This window comes from Atractosteus spatula, chromosome 8 (assembly GCF_055471065.1).
Source record: "Atractosteus spatula isolate fAtrSpa1 chromosome 8, fAtrSpa1.hap1, whole genome shotgun sequence".
Classification (NCBI taxonomy): Eukaryota; Metazoa; Chordata; class Actinopteri; order Semionotiformes; family Lepisosteidae; genus Atractosteus; species Atractosteus spatula.
Window position 1 is genome coordinate 692174 of NC_142713.1, and position 21984 is coordinate 714157.

The window sequence follows — 21984 nt, forward strand, 5'->3', positions numbered from 1 at the left end:
CGTTGTTTCTAAGGTTTTTCCCACAGCACCAGCTCCAGCGCCGAGCGGCAAGAGATCCCCAGTGCTCTCTTCCTTACGGCAGGAATTGGGGAACAACCTTATACGAAGAACACGATAGACACCACCTCAGACACAGCCTGTCCTTGGAGAAGCTTTTACTTTCACATTGTCAAAGTACAGGGTATTTCTAACACCGTTACACTGACATACACTTGCATACACTGGAATACGGATATATATATATACACACACACACTAACTGGCTCGGTTCCATCATTACTGTCACATTTTCAAGTGGAAATGATCTCAGGGTGTCCTCTGGCAGAGGAAGAATGTTTAAGCACGCACACGCACACACAACGGATACAAGCCTAGCGGGATCACGGGGGGGCGCGGGGGTTGGGAATCGTTGCTTCGGGATCGTGTCCGCCGCAGAGACTGGACCGCAGGCGCCCCGACCCTGGCGCTCTGGGCTCCAGGGAGGCCCAGCTGTCCCAGGGACCGGTCCGGGCTGAGCCCAGCCCACACACAAGCTGTTACAGGGCGTGTCCTGTGACACTCGAACCTGCGCTATGCCGGCCTGAGGGTTGTGATAGCTGCCTCTTTCTCCCCAGTGCTCAACCCTACCGGTACCCCGCTCTCGGGCCCACACCGCGCCTCCCAGCCACAGTCACGGGCTGGGGTAACTGTGCACAATCCTCACGAGCGCCTCCCGGAGCTGAGCCCCACTGGCCCCTACCGGTACCCCGCTCTCGGGCCCACACTGCGCCTCCCAGCCACAGTCACGGGCTGGGGTAACTGTGCACAATCCTCACGAGCGCCTCCCGGAGCTGAGCCCCACTGGCCCCTACCGGTACCCCGCTCTCGGGCCCACACTGCGCCTCCCAGCCACAGTCACGGGCTGGGGTAACTGTGCACAATCCTCACGAGCGCCTCCCAGCGCTGAGCCCCACTGGCCCCTACCGGTACCCTACTCTCGGGCCCACACCGCGCCTCCCAGCCACAGTCACGGGCTGGGGTAACTGTGCACAATCCTCACGAGCGCCTCCCAGCGCTGAGCCCCACTGGCCCCTACCGGTACCCCGCTCTCGGGCCCACACCGCGCCTCCCAGCCACAGTCACGGGCTGGGGTAACTGTGCACAATCCTCACGAGCGCCTCCCAGCGCTGAGCCCCACTGGCCCCTACCGGTACCCTACTCTCGGGCCCACACCGCGCCTCCCAGCCACAGTCACGGGCTGGGGTAACTGTGCACAATCCTCACGAGCGCCTCCCAGCGCTGAGCCCCACTGGCCCCTACCGGTACCCCGCTCTCGGGCCCACACCGCGCCTCCCAGCCACAGTCACGGGCTGGGGTAACTGTGCACAATCCTCACGAGCGCCTCCCAGCGCTGAGCCCCACTGGCCCCTACCGGTACCCTGCTCTCGGGCCCACACCGCGCCTCCCAGCCACAGTCACGGGCTGGGGTAACTGTGCACAATCCTCACGAGCGCCTCCCGGAGCTGAGCCCCACTGGCCCCTACCGGTACCCCGCTCTCGGGCCCACACCGCGCCTCCCAGCGCCGAGCCGAGTTCACAGCGCGCGAAGGCGGGGCTACGGCTCCGGTATCGTTCGGCGCTGTCTAAATCTGAGTCTGGAATGTAAAAAAAAAAACCCCAATTAAAAACGGAAATGAACTCCGCCCGCCGTGCCAGTGAGGGCTCAGGAGCGGCGCCCGGAGCCGAGCTCCCGGGAGAGACCCGGCCCGAGCAGGGACCAAGCGCGAACAAACTCACTCCCCCTCACCCCGCCCTCGAGACAAAGAGCTGAATTAAAGGGTTTGACGCCTCACCAGAAATTTTCGTTCTTTTCCAAACGCGCCCCCCCCCCCACCCGCAGAGCCGAAGTCAGGTCACCGATCCGTTTGGACCGTTTTTAAAAGGGGCTCAGTTGAGCCTGATGTCCAATTGGCGATTCAACAGCTCTCGGTTCGGTCCCAGGCCAGAGGGGTTCTGGGGACGCGATCGGTCCAGAGAGAGGAGCCCAGAGCGTCAACATTCGGGGATAAACACCAGACGATGGCGGGGGGGGGCGGGGGGCGTGTGGTGACGTCACTTCCTGTTTCCCGTTCACCATGGCGGACCGGCTCGCGCGAGGAATGTGCTGTGGTTCCAGGACGCTCCCAGGCTAAGGAATGTTGCGGGAAAGAGGGACAGACACACTAGAACAGACAGCACCCTATAAAGGAAAATCTAAAATGTCATAAAAAACAATGCAGGAGCGTGCTTCATCCGCGCTCCGTCGCTATTTCAGCGGACCCCAGTCCGTTCTCCAACTGCTCTTCCCTAATCAGGGTCACGGGGGAGCCGGAGTCTGTCCCAGCAAGCAACAGGCACGAGGCAGGGTCCACCCTGGACGGGACACCCGTCCACTGCAGGGCACAGACACCAGCACCAGCCAGTTAACCTCCCAGCATGTCTCTGGACTGGGGGGGGGGAACCGGAGCACCCAGGGGAACCCCACACGGACGCGAGGAGAACATGCAGACTCCACCCAGATAGCACCCCCCAGGAACAGGACCCAGGGCCTCGCCTCTAATGTTAATGGCTCTTCCCTGCTTTTCACTGGACAGCTGTCGTCCGGCAGGCCAGGAACAGGAGCTCAGGACACCGGACACACTCGGATATCACTACAAACTTCCGGCTCAGGGACTGGCCTCTGGCCTCTGGCCTCTGGCCAGGCGATTCAATTACTCAAAGCAAGTCACGAACTACTGTCCTACAGCCCGGAGCAGGGAGAATGGGGAGTTCGCCGAGCTCCCACACCTGACGCACACCAGGCACCGAGTTCAAGGGGCTCCACTGTACCACTGTGGGGTTCATACACGTCACCCCAAGCTCCTCTGTACCCCAGCTCTGACCCTGGGTGGGGCCAGGGAGTCAAATATCGAGGGTCTGTAAATAGGAACTGGAACGCGGATGAAACAACCGTCTTCAAGTAAACACGATAACACAAAACACAAATAAAAACAAGTGTAATATTAATAGTACAGCTGTCACTGTGGACACAGCTTTCCCTTCTGGATTAGTGTTGGGTTCCAGAGCGGCCAGGGCCTAGAACTGCTCAGCCAACAGCTCGCAGAGCCTCTTCGAGACGGAGTCCTTACTGCTGCGCAGAGTGAGGCGATACATCTGGGGGAGAGAGAGGGGTGAATACACACACTGAACACTCCCGTACACTAACACCGCACTGAGAGAGAGAGAGAGAGGGGTTAATACACACACACTCACTACACACTCCAGTACATTAACACTGCACTGAGAGAGAGAGGGGTTAATACACACACACTGACTGGACACTCCAGTACATTAACACTGCACTGAGAGAGAGAGGGGTTAATACAGACACACTGACTGGACACTCCAGTACATTAACACTGCACTGAGAGAGAGAGGGGTTAATACACACACTGACTGGACACTCCAGTACATTAACACTGCACTGAGAGAGAGAGAGGGGTTAATACAGACACACTGACTGGACACTCCAGTACATGAACACTGCACTGAGAGAGAGAGGGGTTAATACAGACACACTGACTGGACACTCCAGTACATTAACACTGCACTGAGAGAGAGAGGGGTTAATACAGACACACTGACTGGACACTCCAGTACATGAACACTGCACTGAGAGAGAGAGGGGTTAATACACACACACTGACTGGACACTCCAGTACATGAACACTGCACTGAGAGAGAGAGGGGTTAATACACACACACTGACTGGACACTCCAGTACATGAACACTGCACTGAGAGAGAGGGGTTAATACACACACACTGACTGGACACTCCAGTACATGAACACTGCACTGAGAGAGAGGGGTTAATACACACACACTGACTGGACACTCCAGTACATGAACACTGCACTGAGAGAGAGAGGGGTTCATACAGACACTCTGATGTATAGGGGACAGTCAAACACGGACACACACAGTACCTGTGCTTGTGCGTTGGGCTCCAGACGAAGCAGGCAGCCAACTTGCTGGGCTTTGGTCTGGATGACTCCAGCACACACAAAGTTCTCCGGGTTTGGGTCCACGTTCTCCAGCAGCGCCGTCCCCAGACCCAGCAACTGCAACCCAGCGCCAACACAGAGCAGGTCAGGAAGAGTCTCCCCACTGGCCAGCCACGCACTCGGAGTTTCTGACTAGAGCTGCACCTGGAGCAGCACGCACTCTGTACTGGACTGTACTACACTGGGCTGGACAGTACCAGGCCGGACTGTACTACACTGTAGAAGGCCAGACTGTACTGGACTGTACCACCCTGTACTGTACTGAGCTGAACCAGGCCGGACTGTACTACACTGTACCAGGCTGGACTGTACTGGACTGTACTACACTGTACTGTACTGAGCTGTACCAGGCTGGACTGTACTGGACTGTACTACACTGTACTGTACTGAGCTGTACCAGGCCGGACTGTACTACACTGTAGAAGGCCAGACTGTACTGGACTGTACCACACTGTACTGTACTGAGCTGAACCAGCCCGGACTGTACTACACTGTACTGTACTGTGCTGGACTGGACTACACTGTGCTGTACTACACTGTACCAGGCTGTACTGTACAGTATCAAAGAGTATTGGGCTGTTCTGTATTATACTGTGCTCTGCTGTACTGCTGTGTACGTAGCTGGTCTGTATTGCACTGGGCTGGGCAGTACACTGTGCTGTACTGCAGGGTAAGATACACACACACAGTGAAACCTCCAGCTGTAGACACCCCCTTCCTCCTCCCCGACACACCCCAGCTGCGTCTGCCCACAGTGTCATTCTAGGGGTCGGCAAAACGTTTCAGCTCGCACACTGCCCGTTTGTGCCGCACTCTGAAGGAGAGAGCCCGCACCTTGGCCTTCAGCACCTCCGTGTCCATGGCGTGATTGGCCTTGAAGATCTTCTGGGACTCCTGCTGAGGCCTGAGAGGGACACGGTCACAGTTAGTCAGGAGAACCGCAGAGGAGGGACAGTCAGTCATCACGCTGACACGAGACAGACGAAGTCTGCATCACCCTGCCCCGCGTGGCTCCAGTCTGTCCAGTGTGGCTCCAGTCTGCCCCGCGTGGCTCCAGTCTGTCCAGTGTGGCTCCAGTCTGCCCCTGTGTGGCTCCAGTCTGCCCCGTGTGCCTCCAGTCTGCCCCATGTGCCTCCAGTCTGCCCCTGTGTGGCTCCAGTCTGTCCAGTGTGCCTCCGGTCTGCCCCGTGTGGCTCCGGTCTGTCCCGTGTAGCTCTAGTCTGTCCAGTGTGCCTCTAGTCTGTCCAGTGTGCCTCCGGTCTGCCCTGTGTGCCTCCAGTCTGTCCAGTGTGCCTCCAGTCTGTCCCATGTAGATCCAGTCTGCCCCGTGTGCCTCCAGTCTGCCCCTGTGTGGCTCCAGTCTGTCCAGTGTGCCTCCGGTCTGCCCCGTGTGGCTCCGGTCTGTCCCGTGTGCCTCCAGTCTGTCCAGTGTGCCTCCAGTCTGTCCCATGTAGATCCAGTCTGTCCAGTGTGGCTCCAGTCTGTCCAGTGTGGCTCCAGTCTGTCCAGTGTCGCCCTGCTCGTGGTGGACAGAGACACTCACTGGCTGAGCTGTTTCCAGCGCTGGAAGAAGTCCTGAGACGACATCTCTGTGGGCTGGAAGAACTTGTTGATGGTGATGGGCAGCTTCAGGGTCAGGTTCTGGAGAGCCCCACTGTACCTGAACACCGAGAGAGAGAGCTCAACACAGCAACCTCCACCTGAACACACAGAGGGCAAGAGTGCTCAACACAGGAAACACACAGAGAGCGAGAGAGCTCAAAACAGCAATCCACACCTGAACACACAGCGAGAGAGCTCAACACAGCAATCCATACCTGAATATACACAAAGAGCTCAACACAATAATTCACACCTCAACACAGAGAGAGAAAGACAGAAAGAGAGAGACGGTACTGGAACTTGATGTTGAGCAGCGGAGCGTCCGTGAAGTCAGAGTGAAAGAGAGACAGGCAGACAGGCAGACAGGCAGGCTGACAGGCTGACAGGCTGACAGGCTGACAGGCTGACAGGCTGACAGGCTGACAGGCAGGCAGGCAGGCAGGCAGGCAGGCAGGCAGGCAGGCAGGCAGGCAGGCAGGCAGACAGGCAGGCAGACAGGCAGGCAGACAGGCAGGCAGACAGGCAGGCAGGCAGGCAGGCTGACAGGCTGACAGGCTGACAGGCTGACAGGCAGAAAGGGAGGCTGACAGGGAGGCTGGCAGGGAGGCAGGCAGGCTGACAGGCAGGCTGACAGGCTGACAGGCTGACAGGCTGACAGGCTGACAGGCTGACAGGCTGACAGGCAGAAAGGGAGGCTGACAGGGAGGCTGACAGGGAGGCAGGCAGGGAGGCAGGGAGGGAGGCAGGCAGGCAGGCAGGCAGGCAGGCAGGCAGGCAGGCTGGCAGGCTGGCAGGCTGGCAGGCTGGCAGGCAGAAAGGGAGGCTGGCAGGGAGGCAGGCAGGCTGACAGGCAGGCTGACAGGCAGGCTGACAGGCTGACAGGCTGACAGGCAGAAAGGGAGGCTGACAGGGAGGCTGACAGGGAGGCAGGGAGGGAGGCAGGCAGGCAGGCAGGCAGGCAGGCAGGCTGGCAGGCTGGCAGGCTGGCAGGCTGGCAGGCTGACAGGCAGAGACAGTACCGGAACTTGATGTTGAGCAGAGGGGCGTCCGTGAAGTCCGACAGACACTCGATATTGAGCACCTGCTGCAGCTGTGCCCCTCCCTCCACTAGGGGCTCCACTGGCTTGGTCTGCACGTTCAGCTGTGCCGCTGGTCAAGGACCCCTCCGTCTCAGACTCGCAGCGCCGCCCGGGACGAGCTCTCGAACCCGCGGCACCGCACTCATTCTTAACTTCTGAGCCCAGACACCAGACACGGGCTCAGGCCAGTTCAGCCGAACACAGTTCACACCAGTATAGCTGTCTGCTATAGTCCAGTCCAGTCCCACACACCAGTCTGCTGTAGCCCAGTCCAGTCCAGTCCCACACACCAGTCAGGTGTAGCCCAGTCCAGTCCAGTCCCACATACCAGTCATCTGTGGCCCAGTCCAGTCCCACACACCAGTCTGCTGTAGTCCAGTCCAGTCCAGTCCCACACACCAGTCTGCTGTAGCCCAGTCCAGTCCCACACACCAGTCTGCTGTAGCCCAGTCCAGTCCAGTCCCACACACCAGTCTGCTGTAGCCCAGTCCAGTCACACACACCAGTCTGCTGTAGCCCAGTCCAGTCCAGTCACACACACCAGTCAGGTGTAGCCCAGTCCAGTCTAGTCCCACACACCAGTCATCTGTAGCCCAGTCCAGTCCCACACACCAGTCATCTGTAGCCCAGTCCAGTCCAGTCCCACACACCAGTCATCTGTGGCCCAGTCCAGTCCCACACACCAGTCTGCTGTAGTCCAGTCCAGTCCAGTCACACACACCAGTCTGCTGTAGCCCAGTCCAGTCCAGTCCCACACACCAGTCTGCTGTAGCCCAGCCCAGTCCAGTCACACACACCAGTCTGCTGCAGCCCAGTCCAGTCCCACACACCAGTCTGCTGTAGCCCAGTCCAGTCCCACACACCAGTCTGCTGCAGCCCAGTCCAGTCCCACACACCAGTCTGCTGTAGCCCAGCCCAGTCCAGTCCCACACACCAGTCTGCTGTAGCCCAGCCCAGTCCAGTCCCACACACCAGTCTGCACTCTCCCAACATGACACCTCTACACTGGGTCACACAGCTGCTGTGAAGGATATGAGACTGCAGGTCCCCGGGGCAACTGACCGTGGTGCTGAAACTCAGGAACTGCACTGAGGTCTTGTTACCATAGAAAAGATACATCCGACCTGGAGCAACACAGAGAGGGGTTAATACACACACTCACTACACACTCCAGTACACTAACACTGCACTGAGAGAGAGAGGGGTTAATACACACACACTGACTGGACACTCCAGTACATTAACACTGCACTGAGAGAGAGAGGGGTTCATACAGACACACTGACTGGACACTCCAGTACATTAACACTGCACTGAGAGAGAGAGGGGTTAATACAGACACTGACTGGACACTCCAGTACATTAACACTGCACTGAGAGAGAGAGGGGTTAATACACACACACTGACTGGACACTCCAGTACATTAACACTGCACTGAGAGAGAGAGAGGGGTTAATACAGACACACTGACTGGACACTCCAGTACATGAACACTGCACTGAGAGAGAGAGGGGTTAATACACACACACTCACTACACACTCCAGTACACTAACACTGCACTGAGAGAGAGAGGGGTTAATACAGACACACTGACTGGACACTCCAGTACATTAACACTGCACTGAGAGAGAGGGGTTCATACACACACACTGACTGGACACTCCAGTACATTAACACTGCACTGAGAGAGAGAGGGGTTCATACAGACACACTGACTGGACACTCCAGTACATGAACACTGCACTGAGAGAGAGAGGGGTTAATACAGACACACTGACTGGACACTCCAGTACATGAACACTGCACTGAGAGAGAGAGGGGTTAATACACACACACTGACTGGACACCCCAGTACATTAACACTGCACTGAGAGAGAGAGGGGTTAATACACACACACTGACTGGACACTCCAGTACATTAACACTGCACTGAGAGAGAGAGGGGTTAATACACACACACTGACTGGACACTCCAGTACATGAACACTGCACTGAGAGAGAGAGGGGTTCATACAGACACACTGACTGGACACTCCAGTACATTAACACTGCACTGAGAGAGAGAGAGAGGGGTTAATACAGACACACTGACTGGACACTCCAGTACATTAACACTGCACTGAGAGAGAGAGGGGTTAATACACACACACTGACTGGACACTCCAGTACATGAACACTGCACTGAGAGAGAGAGGGGTTCATACAGACACACTGACTGGACACTCCAGTACATTAACACTGCACTGAGAGAGAGAGAGAGGGGTTAATACACACACACTGACTGGACACTCCAGTACATTAACACTGCACTGAGAGAGAGAGGGGTTAATACACACACACTGACTGGACACTCCAGTACATGAACACTGCACTGAGAGAGAGAGGGGTTCATACAGACACACTGACTGGACACTCCAGTACATTAACACTGCACTGAGAGAGAGAGAGAGGGGTTAATACAGACACACTGACTGGACACCCCAGTACATTAACACTGCACTGAGAGAGAGAGGGGTTAATACACACACACTGACTGGACACTCCAGTATATTAACACTGCACTGAGAGAGAGAGGGGTTAATACACACACACTGACTGGACACTCCAGTACATGAACACTGGACTCACCCAGGTTCTGCCTGTACTCTGACTTGATCCCGATCTGTAAGAGCTGGTTCTCGAAAAGCACTCCATTGTTCTTGCACACGAACCTGCGGTCGCCGGGGAGACAGGAGGGGAGCAGGAGAGAGAGGACAGAGGCAGCAGGAGATCAGAACTGCAGTACACACAGTGTGGCAGACAACCCCAAGCTTGTACAGGTTCACACACCACACACACACACAGGCATAAACCTGAGCACACACACAGGTGCACACAGATCAGAGCGCACGCAAGCACACACACACACAGATCAGAGCGCGCACACACACACACACAGATCAGAGCGCGCGCACACACACACACAGATCAGAGCGCGCGCACACACACGTCTGTGTACTGCTGACAGGCCGCAGTGTTCGCTGGACTCTGTACTTTGCCCAATTCTCAGAAGCACACGAACAAAGCCAAGCACCAGCAGCTTCCCACAGGACACCAGTGGAAACTGAGTGGCCTTTACCACTGGGAACAGTGGGCGCTCCTTCACACAGAGGGTGGTGGGGGTGGGGAACAAGCTGCCCAGCCCTGTGGTTGAAGCCGATACCCTGACTTCTCTCCAGACACAGCTGGGTGAGCTCCTCCAGTCAGGACAGGAGGCTCTTCTGTACACAGAGGGTGGTGGGAGTGGGGAACAAGCTGCCCAGCCCTGTGGTTGAAGCCGATACCCTGACTTCTCTCCAGACAGAGCTGGGTGAGCTCCTCCAGTCAGGACAAGAGGCTCTTCTGTACACAGAGGGTGGTGGGGGTGGGGAACAAGCTGCCCAGCCCTGTGGTTTAAGCCGATACCCTGGCTTCTCTCCAGACACAGCTGGGTGAGCTCCTCCAGTCAGGACAGGAGGCTCTTCTGTACACAGAGGGTGGTGGGGGTGGGGAACAAGCTGCCCAGCCCTGTGGTTGAAGCCGATACCCTGGCTTCTCTCCAGACACAGCTGGGTGAGCTCCTCCAGTCAGGACAGGAGGCTCTTCTGTACACAGAGGGGGGTGGGGGTGGGGAACAAGCTGCCCAGCCCTGTGGTTGAAGCCGATACCCTGGCTTCTCTCCAGACACAGCTGGGTGAGCTCCTCCAGTCAGGACAGGAGGCTCTACTGTACACAGAGGGGGGTGGGGGTGGGGAACAAGCTGCCCAGCCCTGTGGTTGAAGCCGATACCCTGACTTCTCTCCAGACACAGCTGGGTGAGCTCCTCCAGTCAGGACAGGGGGCTCTTCTGTACACAGAGGGTGGTGGGGGTGGGGAACAAGCTGCCCAGCCCTGTTGTTGAAGCCGATACCCTGGCTTCTCTCCAGACACAGCTGGGCGAGCTCCTCCAGTCAGGACAGGAGGCTCTTCTGTACACAGAGGGGGGTGGGGGTGGGGAACAAGCTGCCCAGCCCTGTTGTTGAAGCCGATACCCTGGCTTCTCTCCAGACACAGCTGGGTGAGCTCCTCCAGTCAGGACAGGAGGCTCTTCTGTACACAGAGGGTGGTGGGGGTGGGGAACAAGCTGCCCAGCCCTGTGGTTGAAGCCGATACCCTGACTTCTCTCCAGACACAGCTGGGTGAGCTCCTCCAGTCAGGACAGGAGGCTCTTCTGTACACAGAGGGTGGTGGGGGTGGGGAACAAGCTGCCCAGCCCTGTGGTTGAAGCCAATACCCTGGCTTCTCTCCAGACACAGCTGGGTGAGCTCCTCCAGTCAGGACAGGAGGCTCTTCTGTACACAGAGGGGGGTGGGGGTGGGGAACGAGCTGCCCAGCCTAACGTTCACATGAGTGCACTGCCCTGGGGTATCTGACATCCCTGCAGCAGCACAGAGCAGCTCCCCAGGTGGGAGGCCCACACCTGTCCTGTTACACACAGAGGAATAAGGAACAGTCATTCAGGCATAACTGGTCCAGAGCCCAGGAGCAGGAGAACTGCCGGTGGCCAGAGAACAGACCCCCTCCAGCCCTGTGCCCGACGGAGAGGGGGAGGGGGTGGACACATCCCGTCTTACTTGTTCAGCAGCTCGTCAGATTCGGGAAGAGGAGGAGCAGGGTCTTCAGAGCTGACAGCAGAGGAAGGAGCAGAGCTGAGAGAGACAGAGGACCGAGGACAGGGGACAGTGGGGGAGAGAGAGAGAGAGAGAGAGAGAGAGAGAGAGAGAGAGAGAGGACCAAGGACAGGGGGCAGTGAGACAGAGACAGAGGACCGAGGACAGGGGGCAGTGAGAGAAGAGAGAGAGACAGAGGACAGGGGGCAGTGAGAGAGAGACAGAGAGAGGGAATGTGAGGATTGCAGACAGGAGGACAGGGCAGATGGACAGGAGGGAGAGGGAGGGAGAGACAGCAGTGAGGAAAGGAAACAGAGAGAGAGACGAAGGCGTTAGTGAAGCACAGTCACCAGATCGCACTCAGCCTGGCCACCAGCCCACCCCCCCCAGGCCTGGCCTTCCCCACCGCTGAGAAACACGTCTGCACAGCGAGAAACTGGGGTCCCCGGGCCCCTGGGGCTGTCAGACCCACAGAGGTGTTGGGGTGTCTGTACAGTGAGAAACTGGGGGTCCCAGTGCCCCTGGGGCTGTCAGACCCACAGAGAGGGTCACAGAGGTGTTGGGGTGTCTGTACAGTGAGAAACTGGGGTCCCAGTGCCCCTGGGGCCGTCTTGGCGACCCGGCTGTGTCTGGTCATGTGTTTCTGACCTGCTCCACCCACAGGGGCTTCACACAGTAACCTACTCCTCCCTACCCCCCCTCTACTGGGAAAGACATGGAACAGTCCGTCGGCTCTTCGCCACCACCCCTCTGCGCAGGACGGTACCAATCACCCTGGAAGGGGGTGTCAGAAAGAATCAGCAACAGTCAAAGCGCGATAAACACTGTGACCTATCTATATTTGTCAGTCTCATTGTAAATATACCTCAGCACAAGTACAAACTCCTTCCCCCTGTATGCCCCTGTGGATCTGAACAGCTGCTGTAGGTCTAACTACTGCTTCTGTTTATAATTTTTTGGCATAACTCCCCTCCCACAGGTGACCTGTCATGTTCGTCCCAGCTCTGTTAAACAGAAGATGGCTGAGCCACATGCCTGTGGGCATGTAAAACTACACTTCCCAGCATGCCCATCTCCGAGGGTGAAGAGGAGCACGATGGGAATTGGAGTCCTGGAGCACTATGGGAATTGGAGTCCCAGTTTCTCACTGTTTTCCATGCAGTTCCTGCATTGTGGATCGGATTACTCTTCACTTTTCACCCTGCTGTGAGGACTTCTGTGTTCAAATCCACTACCACAGCTGGATAGAACTGTTTTGCGCCCTTCTCCAGTAAGAGGAAGACAGCACGCAAGCCTGAGACTGCTCAGCCTACAGCTCTGCCTGTCCTCTCCCATCAGGAGAGCTCAGCTGTCCCAGTCTGACTTATAACACAGGACAGACCCAGCCGTCCCAGTCTGATTTATTACACAGGACAGACCCAGCCATCCCAGTCTGATTTATTACACAGGACGGACCCAGCCGTCCCAGTCTGATTTATAACACAGGACAGACCCAGCCATCCCAGTCTGATTTATAACACAGGACAGACCCAGCCGTCCCAGTCTGATTTATAACACAGTCAGGACCCAGCTGATGTATGAAACTGGACAGGATGCCACACTGAGCTGCAGGTTGAGGGCTCCTGGTCCTGCCTGTACAGCTCGGCCTCAGTCGCCGCCCACTTTTACACCTGGAGCACCCCAGCTCCGCCCCCTTACTCTGAGTCTCCGGCAGCGTCCACCAATAGGGACTCAGAGCCCTCGGTGGGCTGGTCCAGATCCCTGCCATCGTCCAATCAGGGGCGAGGTGGGAGGAGGAAGTGAAGAAAAAAATAAACAGGAAAGAGGGGAGAGAAAGACAGGGGAGGGCGAGAGAAGGAGGAGAGAGAGAGAATCACCACACCGCAGGATGGAAGGACCGACGAGACTCAGGCGCTCGCACACGCACACGCACACGCACACGCACGCTCGCACACGCACACAGACAGACACACACACACACACACACGCTCGCACACGCACACAGACAGACACACACACACGCACACGCACGCTCGCACACGCACACGCACACACACACGCTCGCACACGCACACAGACAGACACACACACACGCACGCTCGCACACGCACACAGACACACACACACACACGCACGCTCGCACACGCACACAGACACACACACACGCACGCGCACGCTCGCACACGCACACAGACACACACACGCACACGCACGCTCGCACACGCACACGCACACAGACACACACACGCACACGCACGCTCGCACACGCACGCTCACACACACGCACACAGACAGACACACACACACACACACGCTCGCACACGCACACAGACAGACACACACACACGCACGCTCGCACACGCACACGCACACGCGCGCTCGCACACGCACACGCACACACGCTCGCACACAGACAGACACACACACATGCACGCTCGCACACGCACACAGGCAGACACACACACACACGCACGCGCACACAGACAGACACACGCATGCACACACACACGCACACAGACAGACACACACACCCACGCACACAGACAGACACACACACCCACGCACACTCGCACACGCACACACACACAGACAGACACACACACCCACGCACACAGACACACACACACGCACACAGACAGACAAACACACCCACGCACGCGGACAGACAGCGGACACGATGAACAGAGCCGCGAGGAGGAGGACAGCCCCCGATTCTCGCCCGGGACCTGCGGACAGCGCCCCCACAAGGCCTCCCTCTCTGCCCACGAGCCTCTCCCCCACCCCAGCGCCCCTCACCTCAGGAAGCTGTCGTCCGAGACCCCCGCAGTCGACGTCGGGGGTCCGGCCTCCGAGAAGACGTCGACCAGCAGGCTGCCAGCGCTGGGGGGGGCGGCGGAGCGCAGGCCCAGCAGGTCGGCGGAGGGCGAGGGCGTGGACTGTCAGAGAGAGGGGGAGAGGGTGTGAGTGTGTGAGTGTGTGTGTGTGTGTGTGAGTGTGTCAGTGTGAGGGTGAGTGTGTGAGTGTGTCAGTGTGAGGGTGAGTGTGTGTGAGAGAGTGTGTCAGTGTGTGTGTGTGTCAGTGTGAGGGTGAGTGTGTGTGTGTGAGTGTGAGAGAGTGCATGAGTGTGAGTGTGAGAGGGTGTGAGTGTGTGTGTCAGTGTGAGGGTGAGTGTGTGTGTGTGAGAGTGTGAGAGAGTGGAGGGCGAGGGCGTGGACTGGCAAAGAGAGGGGGAGAGGATGTGAGTGTGTGTGTTAGTGTGAGGGTGAGTGTGTGTGAGTGTGAGTGTGTGTGAGTGTGAGAGAGTGCATGAGTGTGAGAGAGTGGAGGGCGAGGGCGAGGGCGTGGACTGGCAGAGAGAGGGGGAGAGTGTGTGTGTGTGTGAGTGTGTCAGTGTGAGTGTGAGAGTGTGAGAGAGTGTGTGTGTGTGTGAGTGTGTCAGTGTGAGTGTGAGGGTGTGAGTGTGAGAGTGTGAGAGAGTGTGTGTGTGTGTGAGTGTGTCAGTGTGAGTGTGAGAGAGTGTGTGTGTGTGTGAGGGTGAGTGGGTGTGAGGGTGAGAGAGTGTGTGTGTGAGTGTGTCAGTGTGAGTGTGTGTGTGTGAGTGTGAGAGAGTGTGTGTGTGTGAGTGTGAGAGAGTGTGTGTGTGTGAGTGTGTCAGTGTGAGTGTGAGTGTGAGAGTGTGAGAGAGTGTGTGTGTGTGTCAGTGTGAGTGTGAGGGTGTGAGGGTGAGAGTGTGAGAGAGTGTGTGTGTGTGAGTGTGTCAGTGTGAGTGTGAGGGTGTGAGTGTGAGAGTGTGAGAGAGAGTGTGTGTGTGTGTGAGTGTGTCAATGTGAGTGTGAGAGAGTGTGTGTGTGTGAGGGTGAGTGGGTGTGAGGGTGAGAGAGTGTGTGTGTGTGAGTGTGTCAGTGTGAGTGTGAGTGTGAGAGAGTGTGTGTGTGTGAGTGTGAGAGAGTGTGTGAGTGTGAGGGTGTGAGTGTGAGAGTGTGTGTGTGTGTGTGTGAGTGTGTCAGTGTGAGTGTGAGAGTGTGAGAGAGTGTGTGTGTGTGTGTCAGTGTGAGTGTGAGTGTGAGAGTGTGAGAGAGTGTGTGTGTGAGTGTGTCAGTGTGAGTGTGAGAGAGTGTGTGAGTGTGAGGGTGTGAGGGTGAGTGGGTGTGAGGGTGAGAGAGTGTGTGTGTGTGTGAGGGTGAGTGGGTGTGAGGGTGAGAGAGTGTGTGCGTGTGTGAGTGTGTCAGTGTGAGTGTGAGAGAGTGTGTGTGTGTGTGAGTGTGTCAGTGTGAGTGTGAGTGTGAGGGTGTGAGAGAGTGTGTGTGTGTGTGTGAGGGTGAGTGGGTGTGAGGGTGAGAAAGTGTGTGTGTGTGTGTGAGGGTGAGTGGGTGTGAGGGTGAGAGAGAGTGTGTGTGTGTGAGTGGGTGTGAGTGTGAGGGTGAGAGAGAGTGTGTGTGTGTGTGAGGGTGAGTGGGTGTGAGGGTGAGAGAGTGTGTGTGTGTGAGTGTGTCAGTGTGAGTGTGAGTGTGAGAGTGTGAGAGAGTGTGTGTGTGTGAGTGTGAGAGAGTGTGTGAGTGTGAGGGTGTGAGTGTGAGAGAGTGTGTGTGTGTGAGTGTGTCAGTGTGAGTGTGAGTGTGAGAGTGTGAGAGAGTGTGTGTGTGTGTGAGGGTGAGTGGGTGTGAGGGTGAGAGAGTGTGTGTGTGTGTGAGGGTGAGTGGGTGTGAGGGTGAGAGAGAGTGTGTGTGTGTGTGAGGGTGAGTGGGTGTGAGGGTGAGAGAGTGTGTGTGTGTGAGTGTGTCAGTGTGAGTGTGAGTGTGAGAGTGTGAGAGAGTGTGTGTGTGTGTGTCAGTGTGAGTGTGAGAGTGTGAGAGAGTGTGTGTGTGTGTGAGGGTGTGTGTGTGTGTGTGAGGGTGAGTGGGTGTGAGGGTGAGAGAGTGTGTGTGTGTGAGTGTGTCAGTGTGAGTGTGAGTGTGAGAGTGTGAGAGAGTGTGTGTGTGTGTGTCAGTGTGAGTGTGAGTGTGAGAGTGTGTGTGTGTGTGAGGGTGAGTGGGTGTGAGGGTGAGAAAGTGTGTGTGTGTGTGAGGGTGAGTGGGTGTGAGGGTGAGAGAGAGTGTGTGTGTGTGTGAGGGTGAGTGGGTGTGAGGGTGAGAGAGTGTGTGTGTGTGAGTGTGTCAGTGTGAGTGTGAGTGTGAGAGTGTGAGAGAGTTTGTGTGTGTGTGTCAGTGTGAGTGTGAGTGTGAGAGTGTGAGAGAGTGTGTGTGTGTGTGTGTGAGGGTGTGAGGGTGTGAGGGTGTGTGTGTGTGTGAGGGTGAGTGGGTGTGAGGGTGAGAGAGTGTGTGTGTGTGAGTGTGTCAGTGTGAGTGTGAGAGTGTGAGAGAGTGTGTGTGTGTCAGTGTGAGTGTGAGAGTGTGAGAGAGTGTGTGTGTGTGTGAGGGTGTGTGTGTGTGTGTGAGTGTGAGGGTGTGAGAGAGTGTGTGTGTGTGTGTGTGTGTGAGGGTGTGAGGGTGAGAGAGTGTGTGTGTGTGAGTGTGTCAGTGTGAGTGTGAGTGTGAGAGTGTGAGAGAGTGTGTGTGTGTGTGTCAGTGTGAGTGTGAGTGTGTGTGTGTGTGAGGGTGTGTGTGTGTGTGAGGGTGTGTGTGTGTGTGAGGGTGAGTGGGTGTGAGGGTGAGAGAGTGTGTGTGTGTGTGAGGGTGAGTGTCTGTGTGACGCTGGGCTGGCGAGGGGAGCAGAGCTAAGGCGGGTGTCGGCCGGGGTGCTGGACCGGTCACTCACGGCATTGGAGGCGGCCGTGGCGGAGGAGTCCGGCCCCCTGTCCCCTCCTCCGTTCAGCTCCCCCCCTCCCTCCCTCTTGCCCTCCTCCAGCTCGGACACGGACACGGCGCCCGGACCCTTCTTCTTCTTCAGCTTGGCCAGGATGGAGGACTCGCGCTCCGGGAACGGGGGCATCTCCTCCAGCACTGTGGCCTGGGACAGGGACAGAGGGAGAGACAGGTTAATACAGAGAGAGACAGGTGAGAGACGAGAGAGACTGAGTACAGGTTAAAACAGAGAGAGAGAGACTGAGGGGTTAATACAGAGAGAGACGAGAGAGACTGAGGGGTTAATACAGAGAGAGACTGAGGGGTTAATACAGAGAGAGACAAGAGAGAGACTGAGGGGTGAAGACAGAGAGAGACGAGAGAGACTGAGGGGTGAAGACAGAGAGAGACTGAGGGGTTAATACAGAGAGAGACTGAGGGGTTAATACAGAGACGAGAGAGACTGAGGGGTTAATACAGAGAGAGACTGAGGGGTTAATACAGAGAGAGACAAGAGAGAGACTGAGGGGTGAAGACAGAGAGAGACGAGAGAGACTGAGGGGTGAAGACAGAGAGAGACTGAGGGGTTAATACAGAGAGAGACTGAGGGGTTAATACAGAGACGAGAGAGACTGAGGGGTTAATACAGAGAGAGACTGAGGGGTTAATACAGAGAGAGACAAGAGAGAGACTGAGGGGTGAAGACAGAGAGAGACGAGAGAGACTGAGGGGTGAAGACAGAGAGAGACTGAGGGGTTAATACAGAGAAAGACTGAGGGGTTAATACAGAGACGAGAGAGACTGAGGGGTTAATACAGAGACGAGAGAGACTGAGGGGTTAATACAGAGAGAGACTGAGGGGTTAATACAGAGAGAGACAAGAGAGAGACTGAGGGGTGAAGACAGAGAGAGACGAGAGAGACTGAGGGGTGAAGACAGAGAGAGACTGAGGGGTTAATACAGAGACGAGAGAGACTGAGGGGTTAATACAGAGACGAGAGAGACTGAGGGGTTAATACAGAGAGAGACTGAGGGGTTAATACAGAGAGAGACTGAGGGATTAATACAGAGAGAGACTGAGGGGTTAATACAGAGACGAGAGAGACTGAGGGGTTAATACAGAGAGAGACTGAGGGGTGAAGACAGAGAGAGACTGAGGGGTGAAGACAGAGAGAGACGAGAGAGACTGAGGGGTGAAGACAGAGAGAGACTGAGGGGTTAATACAGAGAGAGACGAGAGAGACTGAGGGGTGAAGACAGAGAGAGACTGAGGGGTGAAGACAGAGAGAGACTGAGGGGTGAAGACAGAGAGAGACGAGAGAGACTGAGGGGTTAATACAGAGAGAGACTGAGGGGTTAATACAGAGAGAGACGAGAGAGACTGAGGGGTGAAGACAGAGAGAGACTGAGGGGTGAAGACAGAGAGAGACGAGAGAGACTGAGGGGTTAATACAGAGAGAGACTGAGGGGTTAATACAGAGAGAGACGAGAGAGAGACTGAGGGGTGAAGACAGAGAGAGACTGAGGGGTGAAGACAGAGAGAGACGAGAGAGACTGAGGGGTTAATACAGAGAGAGACTGAGGGGTTAATACAGAGAGAGACGAGAGAGAGACTGAGGGGTGAAGACAGAGAGAGACTGAGGGGTGAAGACAGAGAGACAGGGGAGAGACGGAGCTCCGCACACTCTCGCACAAGCAGGGGAAAGGAGGAAGAGCGCTCTGTCCTGCAGCCTCGCTCTCTCGCCCCCTGCAGGGCCGGGGCGGGGTCTCGCTCACCAGGACGTCCGTGCTGGCGATGGAGGACAGCTTCAGGTACTCCACCGCCCTCTGCTGCAGCTCCACGTCGGAGTTCCGGATCTGGCTGTCGGAGCGCAGCACCTCCTGGATGGTGCTCTTGGTCTCGGGGAAGAGGTTGATGAACTTGATGTAGGCGGAGAGCAGGAGAGCACGAGTCGGTACGGAGCACAGGTGGAACTTGGAGTGGAGCAGGTTAAACTGGACAAGAGGACTGAGAGAGAGAGACGGGTTAATACACACACACTGACTGGACACTCCAGTACACTAACACTGCACTGAGAGAGAGAGGGGTTAATACAGACACACTGACTGGACACTCCAGTACATTAACACTGCACTGAGAGAGAGAGGGGTTAATACACACACACTGACTGGACACTCCAGGACATTAACACTGCGCTGAGAGAGAGAGGGGTTAATACAGACACACTGACTGGACACTCCAGTACATGAACACTGCACTGAGAGAGAGAGGGGTTAATACAGACACACTGACTGGACACTCCAGTACATTAACACTGCACTGAGAGAGAGAGGGGTTAATACAGACACACTGACTGGACACTCCAGTACATGAACACTGCACTGAGAGAGAGAGGGGTTAATACAGACACACTGACTGGACACTCCAGTACATTAACACTGCACTGAGAGAGAGAGAGAGAGGGGTTAATACACACACACTGACTGGACACTCCAGTACATGAACACTGCACTGAGAGAGAGAGGGGTTAATACACACACACTGACTGGACACTCCAGTACACTAACACTGCACTGAGAGAGAGAGGGGTTAATACAGACACACTGACTGGACACTCCAGTACATTAACACTGCACTGAGAGAGAGAGGGGTTAATACAGACACACTGACTGGACACTCCAGTACATGAACACTGCACTGAGAGAGAGAGGGGTTAATACACACACTGACTGGACACTCCAGTACATTAACACTGCACTGAGAGAGAGAGGGGTTAATACACACACACTGACTGGACACTACAGTACATTAACACTGCACTGAGAGAGAGAGAGGGGTTAATACACACACACTGACTGGACACTCCAGTACATTAACACTGCACTGAGAGAGAGAGGGGTTAATACAGACACACTGACTGGACACTCCAGTACATTAACACTGCACTGAGAGAGAGAGGGGTTAATACACACACACTGACTGGACACTCCAGTACATTAACACTGCACTGAGAGAGAGAGGGGTTCATACAGACACACTGACTGGACACTCCAGTACATTAACACTGCACTGAGAGAGAGAGGGGTTAATATACACACACTGACTGGACACTCCAGTACATTAACACTGCACTGAGAGAGAGAGGGGTTAATACAGACACACCTGGAGCGAGGATCCCCAGCGATGAGATTCCCAAACTCCCCCAGGATATATCCCCCCACCTTCACCATGTTCTCATGGCAGGCTGGAGCCTGCAGGGCCTGGAGAGAGAGGAGAGAGTGGACAGGACACACAGGTGAGGGGATGTAGTGAGGCAGGGGGCAGAGGGAGGAGTGGACAGGACACACAGGTGAGGAGAGAGTGGATGGGACACACAGGAGAGGAGAGAGCGGACGGGACACACAGGAGAGAAGAGAGCGGACAGGACACACAGGAGAGAGAGTGGACAGGACACACAGGAGAGGGGAGAGTGGACAGGACACACAGGAGAGGAGAGAGCGGACGGGACACACAGGAGAGGGGAGAGCGGACGGGACACACAGGAGAGGGGAGAGTGGACGGGACACACGGGAGAGGGGAGAGTGGACGGGACACACGGGAGAGGAGAGAGCGGACGGGACACACAGGAGAGGAGAGAGTGGACGGGACACACAGGAGAGGAGAGAGCGGACGGGACACACAGGAGAGGGGATGTAGTGAGGCAGGGGGCAGAGGGAGGAGTGGACAGGACACACAGGAGAGGAGAGAGTGGACGGGACACACAGGAGAGGAGAGAGTGGACAGGACACACAGGAGAGAAGAGAGCGGACAGGACACACAGGAGAGAGAGTGGACAGGACACACAGGAGAGGGGAGAGTGGACAGGACACACAGGAGAGGAGAGAGTGGACAGGACACACAGGAGAGAGAGTGGACAGGACACACAGGAGAGGAGAGAGTGGACAGGACACACAGGAGAGAGAGTGGACAGGACACACAGGAGAGGAGAGAGTGGACAGGACACACAGGAGAGGAATGAGCAGACAGGACACACAGGAGAGAGAGTGGACAGGACACACAGGACAGGGGAGAGTGGACAGGACACACAGGACAGGGGAGAGTGGACAGGACACACAGGAGAGAGAGTGGACAGGACACACAGGAGAGGGGAGAGTGGACAGGACACACAGGACACGGGAGAGTGGACAGGACACACAGGAGAGGAGAGAGTGGACAGGACACACAGGACAGGGGAGAGTGGACAGGACACACAGGAGAGGAGAAAGTGGACAGGACACACAGGAGAGAGAGTGGACAGGACACACAGGAGAGAGAGTGGACAGGACACAGGAGAGGAGAGAGCGGACGGGACACACAGGAGAGGAGAGAGTGGACAGGACACACAGGAGAGGGGAGAGTGGACAGGACACACAGGAGAGGGGATGTAGTGAGGCAGGGGCAGAGGGAGGAGTGGACAGGACACACAGGAGAGGAGAGAGTGGACAGGACACACAGGACAGGGGAGAGTGGACAGGACACACAGGAGAGGAGAGAGTGGACAGGACACACAGGAGAGGAGAGAGTGGACAGGACACACAGGACAGGGGAGAGTGGACAGGACACACAGGAGAGGAGAGAGTGGACAGGACACACAGGACAGGGGAGAGTGGACAGGACACACAGGAGAGGAGAGAGTGGACAGGACACACAGGAGAGGAGAGAGTGGACAGGACACACAGGGGAGGGGAGAGTGGACAGGACACACAGGAGAGGGGATGTAGTGAGGCAGGGGCAGAGGGAGGAGTGACAGGG

General features: G+C 56.5%; 1 protein-coding gene across 3 annotated transcripts in view; it reads right to left on the reverse strand.

Moving 5' to 3' along the window:
* Positions 1 to 140: 140 nt before the first annotated feature.
* Positions 141 to 21984, reverse strand: part of ap2a1 (adaptor related protein complex 2 subunit alpha 1) — a 53866-nt gene continuing 32022 nt past the window's right edge. The window contains exons 10-22 of one of the 3 annotated variants that reach the window (XM_088923760.1): positions 20356 to 20453; positions 18969 to 19200; positions 17167 to 17358; positions 14209 to 14348; positions 13111 to 13173; positions 11377 to 11451; positions 9374 to 9456; positions 7777 to 7867; positions 6684 to 6806; positions 5606 to 5722; positions 4897 to 4966; positions 3985 to 4119; positions 141 to 3171 (exon numbers count right to left, since the gene is read on the reverse strand). In XM_088923760.1, coding sequence (XP_088779886.1) covers positions 3094 to 3171; positions 3985 to 4119; positions 4897 to 4966; positions 5606 to 5722; positions 6684 to 6806; positions 7777 to 7867; positions 9374 to 9456; positions 11377 to 11451; positions 13111 to 13173; positions 14209 to 14348; positions 17167 to 17358; positions 18969 to 19200; positions 20356 to 20453 — 1497 coding nt within the window. In that variant the 3' untranslated portion in view covers positions 141 to 3093. The remainder of the gene's footprint in view (positions 3172 to 3984; positions 4120 to 4896; positions 4967 to 5605; positions 5723 to 6683; positions 6807 to 7776; positions 7868 to 9373; positions 9457 to 11376; positions 11452 to 13110; positions 13174 to 14208; positions 14349 to 17166; positions 17359 to 18968; positions 19201 to 20355; positions 20454 to 21984) is intronic. The other 2 variants (XM_088923761.1, XM_088923762.1) reach the window with 2 other exon arrangements.